This window comes from Triticum urartu, chromosome 6A, assembly GCF_056163025.1.
Source record: "Triticum urartu cultivar PI428250 chromosome 6A, HENAU_Tu73, whole genome shotgun sequence".
NCBI lineage: Eukaryota > Viridiplantae > Streptophyta > Magnoliopsida > Poales > Poaceae > Triticum > Triticum urartu.
Genome location: NC_141878.1, coordinates 265323422 through 265338888, shown reverse-complemented (window position 1 = coordinate 265338888; position 15467 = coordinate 265323422). Strand labels below are relative to the sequence as shown.

At 58.2% G+C, this 15467-nt stretch overlaps 1 protein-coding gene across 1 annotated transcript; it reads right to left on the bottom strand.

Annotated features, from left to right (window-relative positions):
• Positions 1-7001: 7001 nt before the first annotated feature.
• On the bottom strand, positions 7002-7628 carry LOC147964951 (uncharacterized). The gene has a single exon (XM_087530224.1). It carries the CDS (start codon positions 7626-7628, stop codon positions 7002-7004), a length of 627 nt encoding a protein of 208 aa, XP_087386350.1.
• Positions 7629-15467: the final 7839 nt, after the last annotated feature.

Sequence of the window (15467 nt, the reverse complement as noted above, 5' to 3'; positions counted from 1 at the left end):
GGGAGTACTACCACAAACGCCCATCGCAGGAGGTGCTCAACCTGTGCGAGCGGGTATCGGTAATGAAGGAGCGAGAGGGGCTCACTGGCACTGACCTCATCACTGCCTTCATTGTTCGCCGGGTGTCGCCGCTGCAGCAGCGCAGCCAACTCATCGAGGAGATGACCGGCCTCTAGGATCCCAACCGCATGGCGAACAGGTGGCTGGACGCGGACCTGGTCGCGTGCCGGGTCAACGACATCTCCAAGGCCAACCTCCAAGGCGACTGGGAGTTCGGGAAGGCCCCGTACAGTCGCGTGAACCTGGCACCCGCGGTGAATCCTTGGTCTCCATTCTTTGATGGCGCTTATCTTCTTGTCCGTCCCGACGCAACACGGGAAGTGCTTCTGAACGCCATCTGGCATCCTTATGACCGGGCGCGGGCGCGGCAGAGAGGAGGAGGCGGCAGCCGACGCGGGCGCGGGGCACGCAGCTGGTAAGCCTTGAGCATTCTTGTGTTTTCTTTTTGAATCGCCAGGTTGCCGGGTCGAGGTGCCGACATGAGCCGTTGATGCAGTGCCGCCGAGTGGAGGAGGTGGCGGCGCGGTTGGGGCCGGGTTGCCTCGATGAGCGCCGGCGGCGAGGCGGCCGCATGGGAAGGACAACATTGCGTCGCGAGCCCCGGCCGTGAAGCGCGCAGCGGACCCGGCCGGGGTGGCGAAGCCGGCCGCCAAGAGGAGGCACGCCGCGCCGCAGGAGAGGGCGGCGAGGCCCGCCGTCCCGGTGGTGCCGGGGTAAGCTTTTCTTCTAGCTCGGACAGAGTTGTCGAGCAGCTTTGCTTGTCTTGTATTTACTTCATCTTGTGTTTTAGGTCGCTGATCTCGCTGGCGGTGGCGGCGGAGGACGAGGCGTCCGCCGAGGGCACCGCGTTCCGGAGTAGCCGGTTCGGCACCATCGACCGGGACGAGGAGGAGGATGGCGGGCAGATTCGGACCTTGGTCTGGACCCGTCCGACGCCGAAGGCCTGGCCTGGCGGGACCGGAACCGGGCCGAGGCAGAGCTGGAGGTGGCGTCGACCCAGGCCTGCGTTAGCGCCGCGGCGGCGTGGGCGGGAGTCGGCGAGGAACCGGCGTGGCCGGAGATGCCAGCGGGAATGATGGCGGTGGAGACGGCCTTTGTGACATCGTCGGAGGGGGAGCGCGGCCACGGTGGTCGCGTCGACGCGATGAACCTCGACCGGGAGGTCGTGGTCGTTGGGGATGGTGTCCCGCAACGGACTGACGTGGTCGAGCAGGCGGGAGCCGACGGAGGTGGCGGAGGCACCGTCTTGGGGGAGGCGTCGCGGACGGCACCGGCGGGAACGGCCCGGGCGCCGACGAGCGAGACGCCGCTGGTGGTGGAGCCACGGGCCAGTCGGCCCACGAAGCCGGCGTCGGAACACGCCCTGGTGCTCAAGCCCGCGGGCCGCTGGGTTGCCGGGTTGCAGCCGGCGCGGAGCGGGACTGGCGAGGTCTTCTTCGGGCCCCCGACCTAGGAGGAGGCGGTGATGAACGTCGTGACCCGGCGCCTGCGAGGGCGGGCGGACTGGATCCTAGCCTTCGCCCAGGCCGAGGTCGAGGCAACGCAGGAGCTGGAGCGCGCTGTGCTTGTAAGTTTCTTTTGCGTTCTTCTTTTCCTTTTATTGCCTTTAGTTCGTGGGGACGCGCCAGCGCACCCACTGGGTGTAGCCCCCGAGATTCGGGCCAACTGCGCAGCAGTTGGGTCGAATCTTATCTTGATGTCTTGTATTGATCACTTCTTTTGCAGCAACTGGACACCTACCGGGTTAGCGTCTTCAACCGGCTCCTTGAGACGCGTCGTCGTCTCAAGGAGCTGCTTGCCGCCAAGGAGGAGGAGCTCCGCATCGCGGCAGGTACTTGCTTTGCACGCTCTTTTCTAGTGGGGGCGCGCTAGCGCACCCACTGGGTGTAGCCCCCGAGATTCGGGCCAACTGCTTAGCAGTTGGATCGAATCTTAAGTAGTACTTTGTTCCTAAGTTCCTTTTCTGCAGCCGATGTGCTGTCTTGGAGGACCCGGTTGGTCCGGGCCGGCTTCCACTATGACCGGCTTGTTGCTGACGCCGGTCGGCTTGGAGCCATCGTGGAGAGGGTGAGGGCGGAGGCGACGGGAGCCCGGCGGGCGCTTGACGAAGCCAGCCGACTGCAGGAGCGGCTGGAGGGCGACAAGGGCCGCCTCGATTCCGAGGTGGAGCGCCTCAAGGCGGAGGCCGCCAAGGTTGTGGAGGCGCAGCAGGCCCTTGCCGATGCGGACCAGCAACGTGGCTAGCTGGCCGATGACAAGGGGCAGCTCCAGGCCGAGGTGGAGCGCATGAAGGTGCTGGTGGCCGCGACGGAGGAGACACGGCAGGCCGAGGCCCGGCGCCGCGAGGAGGCCAGGAAGGCGGCCGAGGACAAAGACGTCGAGCTAAAGGCGGCCCTTGACAAGGTCGCCGAGCTGGAGAAGGCGCTCCAGGAGCGTGGCCGCACCATCGCCCGAGAGCGGCGCGGTACGTTGCTCGAAGCGCAGCACCTAGAAGAGTCCTTCTCGAGTAAGTGCTTTCCTTCGGTTTTGTTGTTACCGGGTTGGGACTCCAGCTTTTCTTCCTCAGTGGCTTTCTTCTGACTTGCTTTTCTCTTCGATAGGGGCCTTCCCGGAGATGCGCCAGCTGGCGGAGGAGGCGGTCCGCTTTCAGCGCCACCCGCAGGGAGTCGTCGGCTCCAGGACTGACCTGCGGGTGGCCTGGACCTTCCCGGAGATCGTGGCCGCTGTCGAGGCCCGTCTGCAAGTCCTGGGTGACAAGATAGGGCGGCTTTCTGAGGCCAGCACGGCAATGACGGCGGCCCTCTGGCCGGGTGCCATCGCGCAGAGCAGCTTCACACGGCTGGCGAGGTGGTTGGAGGCAGGCCCGAACCGTCTTCATGAGTGGTGGGTTTCTGCCGCCCGAGCTGGTGCCGAGATGGCACTTCGGTTCGCGCTGTCCTGGCACCCGGACCTGGCACTGGACGCGCTGATGGGCCAGCGGACCGGCTCAGAGAGCCAGCTACAGGCGGAGGCCGGATGGACTACCGCCCGGGCCAGCTACATCGTCGGGTTTGCCTTCCACGACGAGTTCTAGCCGGAGCGGGCGGAGGATGGCGGAGCCATGCCCGCTGAGGACTACGGCCTTCTTCTGGACGACCCGGAGGGAAGCTCTGAGGAGAAGGGCATCTATCATGACGCGGATGCCGGAGAGGACGATGTCGGCACCTCGAGGATCCGGAGGTTGCGCGATCCGGCGGCGGAGATGCCTGATTTAACTTTGTAAAAATTTATGTTAGATAGCAGGTCCACCCACCCACTGGGGGTTGACTTGGGTGTAATGAACTCTAGCCTTGGGCCTGTTTCTTAATTTCCGATGTATGAGCCTTGTGAATGTTTGTGCCTTTGCTTTTTTGTTTTTTCGAGCCGTTTTCCTGCATTCTTCCCTCTTGGGCTTCTCCCCTGCGAGTTTGAAGGCCGAGGCTCCGGTCCGTGACAAAGGGTTCAGCCTTTTGAGGGGAGCGTGTAGTACTTAGGCTTTCGTAACGTTGAGCGCGAGTGAAAACACCCACTGGGCCGGCCGGCGGCAACCCGGCAAGGCTGGGTTGGCGGGCGACCGGTCGCTTGGCGGCTTGGAGTGGCGGGGGCCGGGTCGAGCGGCCCGGCATCATGCAAAAAACCTCATGGATGCCAGCGCCCTTACTCTTTCTCTTTGAAGCTTTTTTCTCGTGACTTCTCCTCCTTTGGGTCCCCCCCCCCCCGAGTCTGGCAGTCGAGGCTCCAGTCCATGACAAGGGGTTTGGCCTTTGGGAGGAACGCGTGATATTTAGCCTTTCGGAACATTGAGCGCAAGCGAAACACCCACTGGGCCGGCTGGCGGCAATCCGGCGGGGCCGGGTTGGCGAGCAGCCAGTCATGCGGCGACTTTTAAAGTGGCGGGGCCGGGTTGGACGACCCGGTGGTTCTTGACTTAGTGCTCGAGGCGCGCCGGTGCTCTGGTCTCATGTGCTTGCCAGCCAACAGCCGAAGCCGGTTCTGCGCCTTAGGGCGAAGTGAGAGGTCGCGGCGGTCCGACGCGTCAGGAGTTGCTAAGGGAAGCGGCGGGTGGCCAAGCCGGCCAGCCCCCAAGCCCCCGGGTCGAGCGAGTCAATCCGGCGGCCGGGTTGGCTTACAAGGAAAGTGATGCACGAAATGTAGGGGACACAATAGCTTGGTCGCGAAAAAGGGCAGCCCCCGAGCGTTGTTTGGGGGTCCCATAGTTTTCAGATGGTTACAAAAGGTAGCGATACATATGTGCATATGGCTAGCTGTAAAACGGGCGGAGGAGCTCCGCATTCCATGGACAGGTTGTTTCTTCGCCGGCGGTGTCCCTCTTGCGCTTGTTTGACTTGCGGGCGTCGATGAGGTAGTATGTGTTGTGATCGCACAGGGCCTTGCTGACGATGAAGGGGCCCTCCCATGGGGAGGACAGCTTATGTTGGGCGGCATGCTGCTGGACGAGCCGGAGGACGAGGTCTCCTTCCCGGAAGGCGAGGGGCTTGATTTTCTTGCTGTGGTAGTGCTTCAGGCCTTGCTGTTAGATGGCCGAGCGACTCAGCGCTAGGAGGCATGCTTCTTCAAGCAGGTCGACGCCGTCTTCGTGAGCTTCTTTAGCTTTGGCTTCCGTGTACGTTGTGACGCGCGGCGAGTCGAACTCGACGTCGGTCGGAATGACGGCCTCTGCTCCATAGACGAGGAAGAATGGGGTGAACCCGGTCGGCCGGTTTGGCGTGGTGCGGAGACTCCAGAGGACGGCCGACAACTCATCGAGCCAGCTATCGGGGGAACGGACGAGTGGCTCGACGAGCCGCGGCTTGATGCCGGATAGGATGAGGCCATTGGCCCGCTCGACCTGGCTGTTAGACTGTGAATGCGCAAAGGACGCCAGGTCGAGGCGGATGCCAGAGACAGAGCAGTACTACGCGAGCGCGCCCTTGGCGAAGTTGGTGCCGTTGTCCGTGATGATGCTGTTTGGCATGCCGTAGCGCACCGCGATGTCCTTGATGAACCGAACGGCCGTCGGGCCATCCAGCTTCTTGATTGGCCTTGCTTCGATCCATTTGGTGAACTTCTCCACCGCCACCAGCAAATGCGTCATGCTGCCTCGGGCGGTCTTGAAGGGCCCTACCATGTCAAGTCCCCAGACCGCGAAGGGCCTGGCAATCGGGATGGTCCGGAGTGCTGACGCCGGCTGGTGGTTGTGCTTGCTGAAGCGCTGGCATCCCTCGCACTTGCTGACGAGTGACTCTACGTCTTCGAGGGTCGTGGGCTAGTAGAAACCATGGCGGACGGCCTTCGCCACCAGGGACCGCGAAGCGGCGTGGTTCCCGCATTCGCCCTGGTGTTTGTCGAGGAGGATCTCAATGCCCTTGTCCTGCTCGGTGGTACCTCTTGAGCACTGAGTTGGTTTTCCCTTGAAGAGGAAAGGGTGGTGCAGTAAAGCAGCGTAAGTATTTCCCTCAGTTTTTGAGAACCAAGGTATCAATCCAGTAGGAGACCACGCGCGAGTCACCTCGTACCTATACACACAAATAAGAACCTCGCAACCAACGCGATAAAGGGGTTGTCAATCCCTTCACGACCACTTGCAAGAGTGAGATCTGATAGAGATGATAATAATAAGATAAATATTTTTGGTATTTTTATGATATAGATTGAAAGTAAAGATTGCAAAATAAAATAGATTGGAAACGTGTATGATGGAGAATAGACCCGGGGGCCATAGGTTTCACTAGTGGCTTCTCTAAATATAGCATAAGTATTACGGTGGGTGAACAAATTACTGTCGAGCAATTGATAGAAAAGAGAATAATTATGAGAACATCTAGGCATGATCATGTATATAGGCATCACGTTCGTGACAAGTAGACTGAAACGATTCTGTATCTACTACTATTACTCCACACATCGACTGCTATCCAGCATGCATCTAGATTATTAAGTTCATAAGAACAGAGTAACGCCTTAAGCAAGATGACATGATGTAGAGGGATAAACTCATGCAATATGATATAAACCCTATCTTTTTATCCTCGATGGCAACAATACAATACGTATCGTTTCCCTTTCTGTCACTAGGATCGAGCACCGCAAGATTGAACCCAAATCTAAGCACTTCTCCCATTACAAGAGAGATCAATCTAGTAGGCCAAAGCAAACTAATAATTCGAAGAGACTTGCAAAGATAAACCAATCACACATAAAAGAATTCAGAGAAGATTCAAATATTGTTCATAGATAATCTGGATCATAAACCCACAATTCATCGGATCTCGACAAACACACCACAAAAGAAGAATAGATCTCCAAGAGAATCGAGGAGAACTTTGTATTTAGATCCAAATAGAGAGAAGAAGCCATCTAGCTACTAGCTATGGACCCGAAGGTCTGAAGTAAACTACTCACACATCATCGGAGGGGCCATGGAGTTGATGTAGAGGCCCTCCGTGATCAATGCCCCCTCCAGCGGAGCTCCGAAAAAGGCCCAAGATGGGATCTCTTGGGCACAGAAGGTTGCGGCAGTGGAAATCGGGTTTCGTGGTGCTCCTGGATGTTTGCAGGGTATATGGATATGTATAGGAGGAACAAGTAGGTCGGTGGAGCAACGAGGGGCCCACGAGGGTGAGGGGGCGCCCCCCTATCTCGTGGCCGCCTCGTTGATTGCTTGACGTCCACTCCAAGTCCTCTGGATCACGTTTGTTCCAAAAATCACGTTCCAGAGGGTTTCATTCCTTTTAGACTCCGTTTGATGTTCCTTTTTGGTGAAACACTAAAATAGGCAAAAAAACAACAATTTGGGTTGGGCCTCCGGTTCATAGGTTAGTCCCAAAAATAATATATAAGTGTAAAATAAAACCCATTAACATCCAAAACAGATAATATAATAGCATGGAACGATCAAAAATTATGGATACGTTGGAGACATATCACTCGGCACAGCATTGGAACACGCCAGTGGAGCTACGCTTGACGAGCTCGTTGTTGATGATGCTGTAGGCAGACGCTCGACGCTGCACTTGCCGAGCTTCGTTGTCATCCATGGGGAGGACCCCGTTCTCCAGGAACTCCGAGATGGGCAGGGCCCAGGATGGCGCCGTCATCGCGGCGAAGAGGGCCAGCATTTCGGGATCCGGGTCAGCGGCCCCCGAGCCAGGTCCAGTAGCCCCTGGGACGGGTTTGGCAGTCCCCCGGCCGGGTTGCGTTGCGACCGGGTCGGATGGAGCAGTCCCCGGGCCGGGTTGAGGCGCGGCCAGGTCGATTGAAGCAGTCCCCAGGCCGGGTTGAGGCGCGGCCGGGTCGGTTGAAGCAGTTCCCGGGCCGTATTGAGGTGCGGCCGGGTCGGTTGGCACATGGATGGACTCGGAGCCCGGAGATGGCTTGATGGACGGCTTGTGCAGATGCTCGAGGGAGACGCTGGATGGGATTGACTGCCGAGACGAGGCAATCTTGGCGAGCGTGTCGGCTGCCTCGTTCTTCGTGTGCGGTACGTGGAGGAACTCGCAGCCCTCGAAGAACCCGTACAGCTTCTGGACGAGGAAGCGGTAGCTTGCCATGTTGGAGTCGCGTGCATCCCACTCGCCTGAGCACTGCTACACCACCAGGTCCGAGTCGCCGAAGCACAGGATGCCCCGGATGCCGAGTTCCTTGGCAAGCCAGAGGCCGTGCACAAGGGCTTCGTACTCGGCGATGTTGTTGGAGGCGGCAAAGTGGATCTGGAGTGCGTACTTGAGCCGGTCGCCCTTAGGGGAGGACAGCACTATGCCGGCTCCCAGGCCGAGTCGCATCTTCGAGCCGTCGAGGTGCATGCGCCAATGTGTTGAGTCCGGTGGTGGCGGCAAGTATTGGGTTTCGGTCCAGTCGACGAAGAAGTCGGCCAAAGCCTGGGAATTGATCGTGGTGCGGGGCTCGTAGAGGATGGTATGGCCGGCCAGCTCGAGCGCCCACTTGGCGACCCGGCCGGAGGCATCCCGGCACTCGATGATGTCGCCGAGAGGAGCCGTGCTGACCAGGTGATGATATCCTCTTGGAAGTACTTCTTCAGTTTCTTGGCGGTGAAGTACACGCCGTAACACATCTTCTAGTAGTGCGGGTAGTTCTGCTTCGAGGCGGAGAGCACCTCGCTTAGGTAGTAGACGGGACGCTGAACGGCTTGGACCCTGTCCTTCTCTGGTCGCTCGGCCACCATCACCGTGCTGACCGACCGTGAGGTCGCGGCGATATAGAGCAATAGCGGCTCCTTCTCAGCCGGTGCGGCCAGGACTGGTGCGGTGGAGAGCATGCGCTTGAGATCCCGGAAAGCTTCGTCCTCCTGGTCGTTCCATTCGAACGGCGTTGTCTTCTTCATCAGCTGATACAGGGGCAGGGCCCTCTCGCCCAGCCGGCTGAGAAACCAGCTGACCGAGGCCAAGCAGCCGGTGAACTTCTAGACATCGCGCAGCTGGGCCGGCTTGTGCATGCGCTCGATGGCCTTGATTTTCTCCGGGTTCGCCTCAATGTCGCGCTCTGAGACAAGGAAGCCGAGTAGCTTTCCAGCGAGGACGCCGAAAACGCATTTCTCCGGGTTGATCTTGACCTTGTACTCGCGCAGGTTGGCGAAGGTTTCCTTCAGATCGTCGAGGAGCGTGAGGTGCTGCTTGGTCATCACCATGATGTCGTCCACATAGACGTGGATATTGCGGCCGAGTTGCGACAGCAGGCATTTCTGCATGCAGCACTGGAAGGTGGCGCCAGCGTTCTTCAAGATGAAAGACATGTTGATGTAGCAATACGCCCCAAAGGGCATGATGAAGGACGTCTTCAGGGCATCAGCCGGGTCCAGCTTGATCTGGTGATAGCCGGAGTAAGCATCCAGAAAGAATAGGAGCTCACACCCGGCGGTGGAGTCGATGACTTGGTCGATCCGCGGGAGAGCGAACGGGTCTTTGGGGCATGCCTTGTTCAGGCTGGTGTAGTTGGTACACATGCGCCAGGTGTTGTTATTCTTCAAAACGAGGACTTGGTTGGCCAGCCACTCAGGTGAAATACTTCCATGATGAAGCTGGCCGCCAAGAGCTTGGCGACCTCTTCACCAATGGTCCTTCTCTTTTCTTCGGAAAAACGTCGTAGGGGTTGACGGACGGGCTTAGCATCCTTGCGGACGTGAAGTTTGTGCTTGGCGTACTTCCTCGGGATACCCGGCATGTCCTTTGGGGTCCATGCAAAGATATCCCAATTCTCACGGAGGAAGTCGACGAGCTCGCCTTCCTATTTGCTGCCAAGGCGGGTGCCTACGACAACGTACTTGCTCCAGCCGGGGTCTTCCGGGTTCAGCTTCACTTTCTTGGTCTCCTTGGAGGGCTTGAACGAGGCCTCATCGGACGGGTCCTCGGCCGGGACGGGTGCGGCCGGCGTCTCTTGGGCCAGGGCGACGATCCGGTCGAGTTGGCGCTGCAACTCGGCTACAACCAGCGACTCGGCCAGCTTAGCGCTATCTCAGGCGCACTCCATGGACTTGCGGTAGTCGCCAGTGATGGTGATGAGGCCCTTTGGACCCGGCATCTTTATCTTCAGGTAAGCATAGTGGGGAACCTCCATGAACTTGGCGAGCACGGGCCGGCCCAGCAGCGCATGATACTCGTTGGACAGGTCCACCACTTCGAACCAGATCGACTCGCGTCAAAAGTGGCTGCTGTCGCTGAACAGGACGTTGAGCCGGACCCGGCCGATCGGGGAGCAGGAGAGGCCAGGAACGATGCTGTGAAAAACCGTCTGGGTCGGCTCCATGTCCTTGGCCTCGAGGCCGAGCTTGGTCATGATGTCGCAGTAGAGCATGTTGATGCTGCCGCCGCCGTCAATGAGCACCCGAGAGGACTTGCACGTGTGCCGAGGTGTGACGATTGTGGGGTCGAGGACTAGGGCGTAACTACCCGGGTTCGGCATGACGGCCGGGTGGTCCTGCTGAGTCTAGGTGACCGGACGCTCCGACCAATGCATGTACTCTGTCTTGGCCGGGATGACGGTGTTCACCTCCTGCCGAAGGTGGCGCTCGCTGCGCTTGTCGTCACCGAGGCTGGTGAAGACAACGTAGGTTGCGTTCTGGGCCGGGTATGCATCGTCGCGCATCGCATCGCTGGCCGGGGGAGGTGGTGGAGGCGGAGGCGACAGCCCCGCTCCGGGAGCCGGGGTCGAAGGAGGTGAGACATTGCCCCTCATGATGCGCTTGGTGATGGCGCACTGCCGAAGCGTGTGCGTGGACGGCCTTGCGCCGTTGTGGTGCTTGCAGGGAGCGTTGAGCATCTCCACAAAACTCATGGCGGGTTGCCATGTCGTCTTGCCGGTCTACCGGCACTTGGCGGCCGGGTTGGTCGCGGGCGCCTGCTCGGCGGCCGCAACGAGCCGGTTGTCGTAGCGCTGAGTGAGCTGATCGGCCTTGCGCTTGTTGTTCTGCTGGTTGTGCTGCTGCCGGCTTCCTTCGCCGGCCGGCTTCGGAGTGGGAACCGGCTTTGCTTTGCCGGCCTCATCTAGCGGCACCTAAATCTTCATGGCGGAGTCGGCGGTGGCGTATTTGTCCACCATCACCATGAGCGCGGCCATGGTGGCCGGCTCGCAGCGCAAGAGCTTGTGCTTGAGGAGGGTGTCGTCCCAGCACCCGTTGACGAAGTATTGGATTGCTTGGACTTCGCGGACGCCCTCACAGCTATTCCGGAGATCGGTCCAACGTACGAGGTACTCGTGGCCGGTCTCCGCCGGTCCCTGCACGCACATGGAGAGCTGACTGGGGCGGCCAGGTCACTTGTACGTGCCGGTGAAGTTGCGCATCAAGGTTTGCTCGAAGTCGACCCACGAGTTGATGCTGCCCTCTGGCAGACTGTTCAGCCAGGTGCGGGCCGACCCTTGGAGCATGAGGGGTGCGTAGCGCACGGCGAGGCGGCGGTTGCCGCCGGCGATGCCGAGGGCGGTGGTGTAGTCGGTGAGCCAGTCCTCCGGCTTCACAGTGCTATTGTACTTTGGGGTGTCACAGGGGAGCGTGAACCCCTTGGTAAAGGGCTCACCTCAGATGCGTGGTCCGAAGCATGCCGGCCCGACGGGGCTGGTTTCCTCCAGCTCTTGGGAGAGGGTGTGTCAGTCGAGGCGATGACAGGCGTCGGTATCGTCGATGGCGCGCGGGCCCAGCCGGTCGATCACCACGCCACAGGGGGCCAGGTCTCCTCCCGTCGGACGTCGGCCGGGTTGGAGCAAGGGGTCGAGCCGGCGTCGGGCCTCCTAGGTCGGCTCATCGCCCAAACCGCCAGCGATCATCAGGGCGGGGTTGAGCCGGGTCAGGGTGCGGCAGAGTGCACTTTGCCGGGCGGGGAGGACGCCGTGTGCTGGAAATCGCCGGGTCCAGCGACACGGGCGGAGCTGGATCCGGACGGCTTCGTGAGTTGGTTGAGGCGGTCCTGCTGTGCGTTAGCCGCAGGGAGGAGGTCGTTCACCCTCTTGAGGCCGTCCTGCAGCTCTTCGCCCGCGAGCTGGTCCAGGCCAACCGCGGCCGCCTGGGCAGCGCGCATGTTCTTCACGGGGGTCTCATAGACGGGAGGGATGGCACCGAAGGCGCGCCCGATCTCGCCGCCCCGGGCCCGCACGTCGGCGACCCGGCTTGGCTCAGGCGCGTCCGACGTGAAGCCGTAGGCTGCGTTGTGCTCCAGCTGAGCGGAGTCGAGGCAGCGCTGCGTGGCAGTGAGCATCTCGGTGAGGTCCAGCAGGCGCTGGCAATCCTCGTCGAGGCGGGTCCGGGCCTCGGCGACGTTGGAGGCGTCGATGTCGGTGCCGATGGGGACGCGCAGGCTCTGCATCATGGACCGCAGGGAGTCAGGCGGGCCGTCACGACCTGCTGCAGTCCTAGCTTCGGCAGCCTTCCTCGCCGTGCTGGACGAAGAAGCGGCGCCGGTGTAGGTGACGAAAACCTCTACGCAGAGGTCCATTGCCCGGGCAGGAATGCCTCCGCTGAGGGAAAGGGGGGAGTCGGAAAAGTCAAGCACCTCCCTGGGGTACTCGTCGGCCACAGGCGCGGCGGAGATGCGCAGCGCGGCGAAGGAGACGGCGAGTGCGTCGATGACATCATCCACCAGCGTGACGGGCTCGTCGGAGTCAGAGTAGAGCCCCGGCTGAAGCATGCTTCCGGCCAGGACCTCAAGCTTCCCCACGGTGGGCGCCAACTGTCGTGGTGGGCGCACGGCAGAAGCCATGGGATGGCTAAAGAGAGGAGGACGCTCGAGGGCACTGGTGAGCTCCGGAGGCGAGGTCGGTATGAGCGAGCGTGGGACGCAAGACATACCCAGGTTCGGGGCTCTCCGGAGAGATAACACCCCTAGTCCTGCCGAGTGTGGTTTATATGTTAAAGTAGAAGGTTGCTCCTAGATCTGTGTTGAGGAAGAAGGTAGTCTGGCCAAGGCTTAGGCAATCCCTCCTTCTTGGGTGTGGCTAGGTGTGTGTGACGATGATGATGATGATGATGATGAGTTCGCCCGTATGCATGAGGGCTCCTGGGCGGTTTTATAGGTCAACCCCCTAGGGATAAAATGGTAATGTTACAAGGCCATGGGGCCGGGTTGTCAGTGTCTAGGGACCCGGTGCTGGGGCCCGCCGGGTACCAGGTCTCGCCGGGTTCCCCGGGCTTGGGGCCCACCGGGTACGGTGGCACTATTGGCCGCCTTGTCGATCGTCAGGGCGTGGACGAGTCGAGTCAGCTACAGTGGCACTCTGTCAAGTCGTCGCTTGCTGGCATCACGGGTGACGACGGGTGCACTGTTGCCACACGGAGCTTGGTCAGCGGGTAGGTGGGGGCACTGTTGCCTCGTCCGGCTGACCAAAGGCATAGGTAGGACACTGTGGCTTCGGTCATCAGTTGGTGGTGACTTGTCCCATCGTATGGTTGTGATGGGACGGCCGCTGACCCTTGGCCGGGTTGGAGTACACGCCAAGGGGAGTTGGCTTGTTGGGTAAGTCTTGGTGCGCCGGGTTCAGCCGCCTTGGGCTATCTTGTTGGAGATGTCTTGCGGATTATGCTGAGCTGAGGGGGCTTGGCCGGGTAGAGCGACCCGGCCGAGCACGAGCCATCTTGAGGGGCGATGCCGGCCCCGTTGTTTTTTCAAAAGATCCGGGTTCCATTGCCTGCCCGGGGTTCATCCCCCCCCCCAACACACTCTCATTGTCACAGTAGAGTGGCACATTCTTCACATTAATGTCGTAGTCCTTGAGGGTTTTCTTCATCCATAGCAATTGAGCACAGCACGAACCAGCAGCAATGTACTCAGCTTCAGCACTAGAGAGTGATATGCAGTTCTGTTTCTTCAAGGACCAACATACTAAGGATCGTCCGAGGAAATTGCATGTGCCTGATGTTGACTTGCGGTCCACATGATCACCAGCATAGTCAGAGTCAGAATATCCAATGAGATCAAAAGCCGAGCCCTTGGGATACCACAATCCAAGTGTTGGTGTGTGAGCTATATATCAAAGAATATGCTTCACAGCCTTATGGTGTGATTCCTTCGGTGTAGCTTGAAAACGGGCACACATGCAAACACTAAGCATAATATCTGTCCTAGATGCACATAGATACAATAAAGAACCAATCATGGAGCGGTATACCTTCTGATCGAAGTCAATACCATTTTCATCAGTGCATAGATGGCCATTTGTGGGCATAGGGATTTTGACGCCTTTGCAATCTTGCATGCCGAATTTTCTCAACACATCCTTGAGATATTTATCCTGAGATATGAAGATGCCATTGCATTGTTGATAAATTTGAAGACCTAAGAAGAATTTCGATTCTCCCATCATAAACATTTGATATTCCTCACTCATCATATAGGCAAATTCGTTAGTGTAACGTTGGTTAGTACAGCCAAAGATAATATCATCAACATAGATTTGGCACATGAATAATTCATCATCATAGGTTTTGGTGAAGAGAGTTGGGTAAAGTGAACTGGGTTTGAAGCCTTTCTTCATGAGGAATTCCTTCGAAGTATCATACCACGCCCGAGGGGCCAGCTTGAGGCCATAGAGGGCCTTATTGAGTCTGAAGACTTTGTCAGGATGCTTTGGATCTTCAAAACCTAGGGGTTGAGCAACATATACTTCTTCCTCAAGCTTACCATTGAGGAATGCACTTTTCACATCCATTTGATATAAGATGATATTATGATGGTTAGCATAAGCAAGTAATATGCGAATAGCCTCAAGTCTAGCAATAGGTGCAAAAGTTTCGTGATGCCCCGATTTGACCGTACACTAATCATGCACGCAAATGTGTACGACCAAGATCAGGAACTCACGGGAAGATACACAACACAACTCTAGACACAAAATAAAATAATACAAGCTTTATATTACAAGGTAGGGGCCTCGAAGGCTCGAATACAAATGCTCTAAGGCACAAGAGTCAGCGGAAGCAACAATATCTGAGTACAAACATAAGTTAAACAAGTTTGCCTTAAGAAGGCTAGCACAAATGTAGCAATGATCGAAAAGGCAAGGCTCCTACCTGGGACCTCCTAACTACTCCTCGAAGTCGAACTCCACGTAGAATCATCCTCGAGATCCACTGGCTCCTGGACTCCATCATATGATTGCAGTAACCGGGAAAAGGGGAAAAAGAAGTAGGAAAGCAACCGTGAGTACTCATCCAAAGTACTCGCAAGCAAGGATCTACACTACATATGCATTGGTATCAATGAAAAGGGGCCATATCGATGGACTAAACTGCAGAATGCCAGAATAAGAGGGGGATAGCTAGTCCTATCGAAGACTACGCTTCTGGCAGCCTCCATCTTGCAGCATGTAGAAGAGAGTAGATGGTAAGTTCACCAAGTATCATCACATAGCATAATCCTACCCGACGATCCTATCCTCGTCGCCCTGTTAGAGAGCGATAACCAGGTTGTATCTGGCACTTGAAAGGGTGTGTTTTATTAAGTATCTGGTTCTAGTTGTCATAAGGTCAAGGTACAAGTCCGGGTCGTCCTTTTACCGAGGGACACAGCTATTCGAATAGATAAACTTCCCTGCAGGGGTGCACCACATTTCCCAACACGCTCGATCCCCTTTGTCTGGACACACTTTCCTGGGTCATGCCCGGCCTCGGAAGATCAACACGTCGCAGCCCTACCTAGGCACACCAGAGAGGTCAGCACGCCGGTCTAAATCCTATGCGCGCAGGGGTCTGGGCCCATCGCCATTGCACACCTGCATGTTGCGAGGGCGGCTGGTGAGCAGACCTAGCAACCTCCATTACCAAGGAAGTTGCGTTATGCGGTCCAACCCGGCGCGCGCCGCTCAGTCGCTCACACGAAGGCTTCGGCTGATACCACAATGTCGAGTGCCCATAACTGTTCCCGCGTAGTTGGTTAGTGCGTATAGGCCAG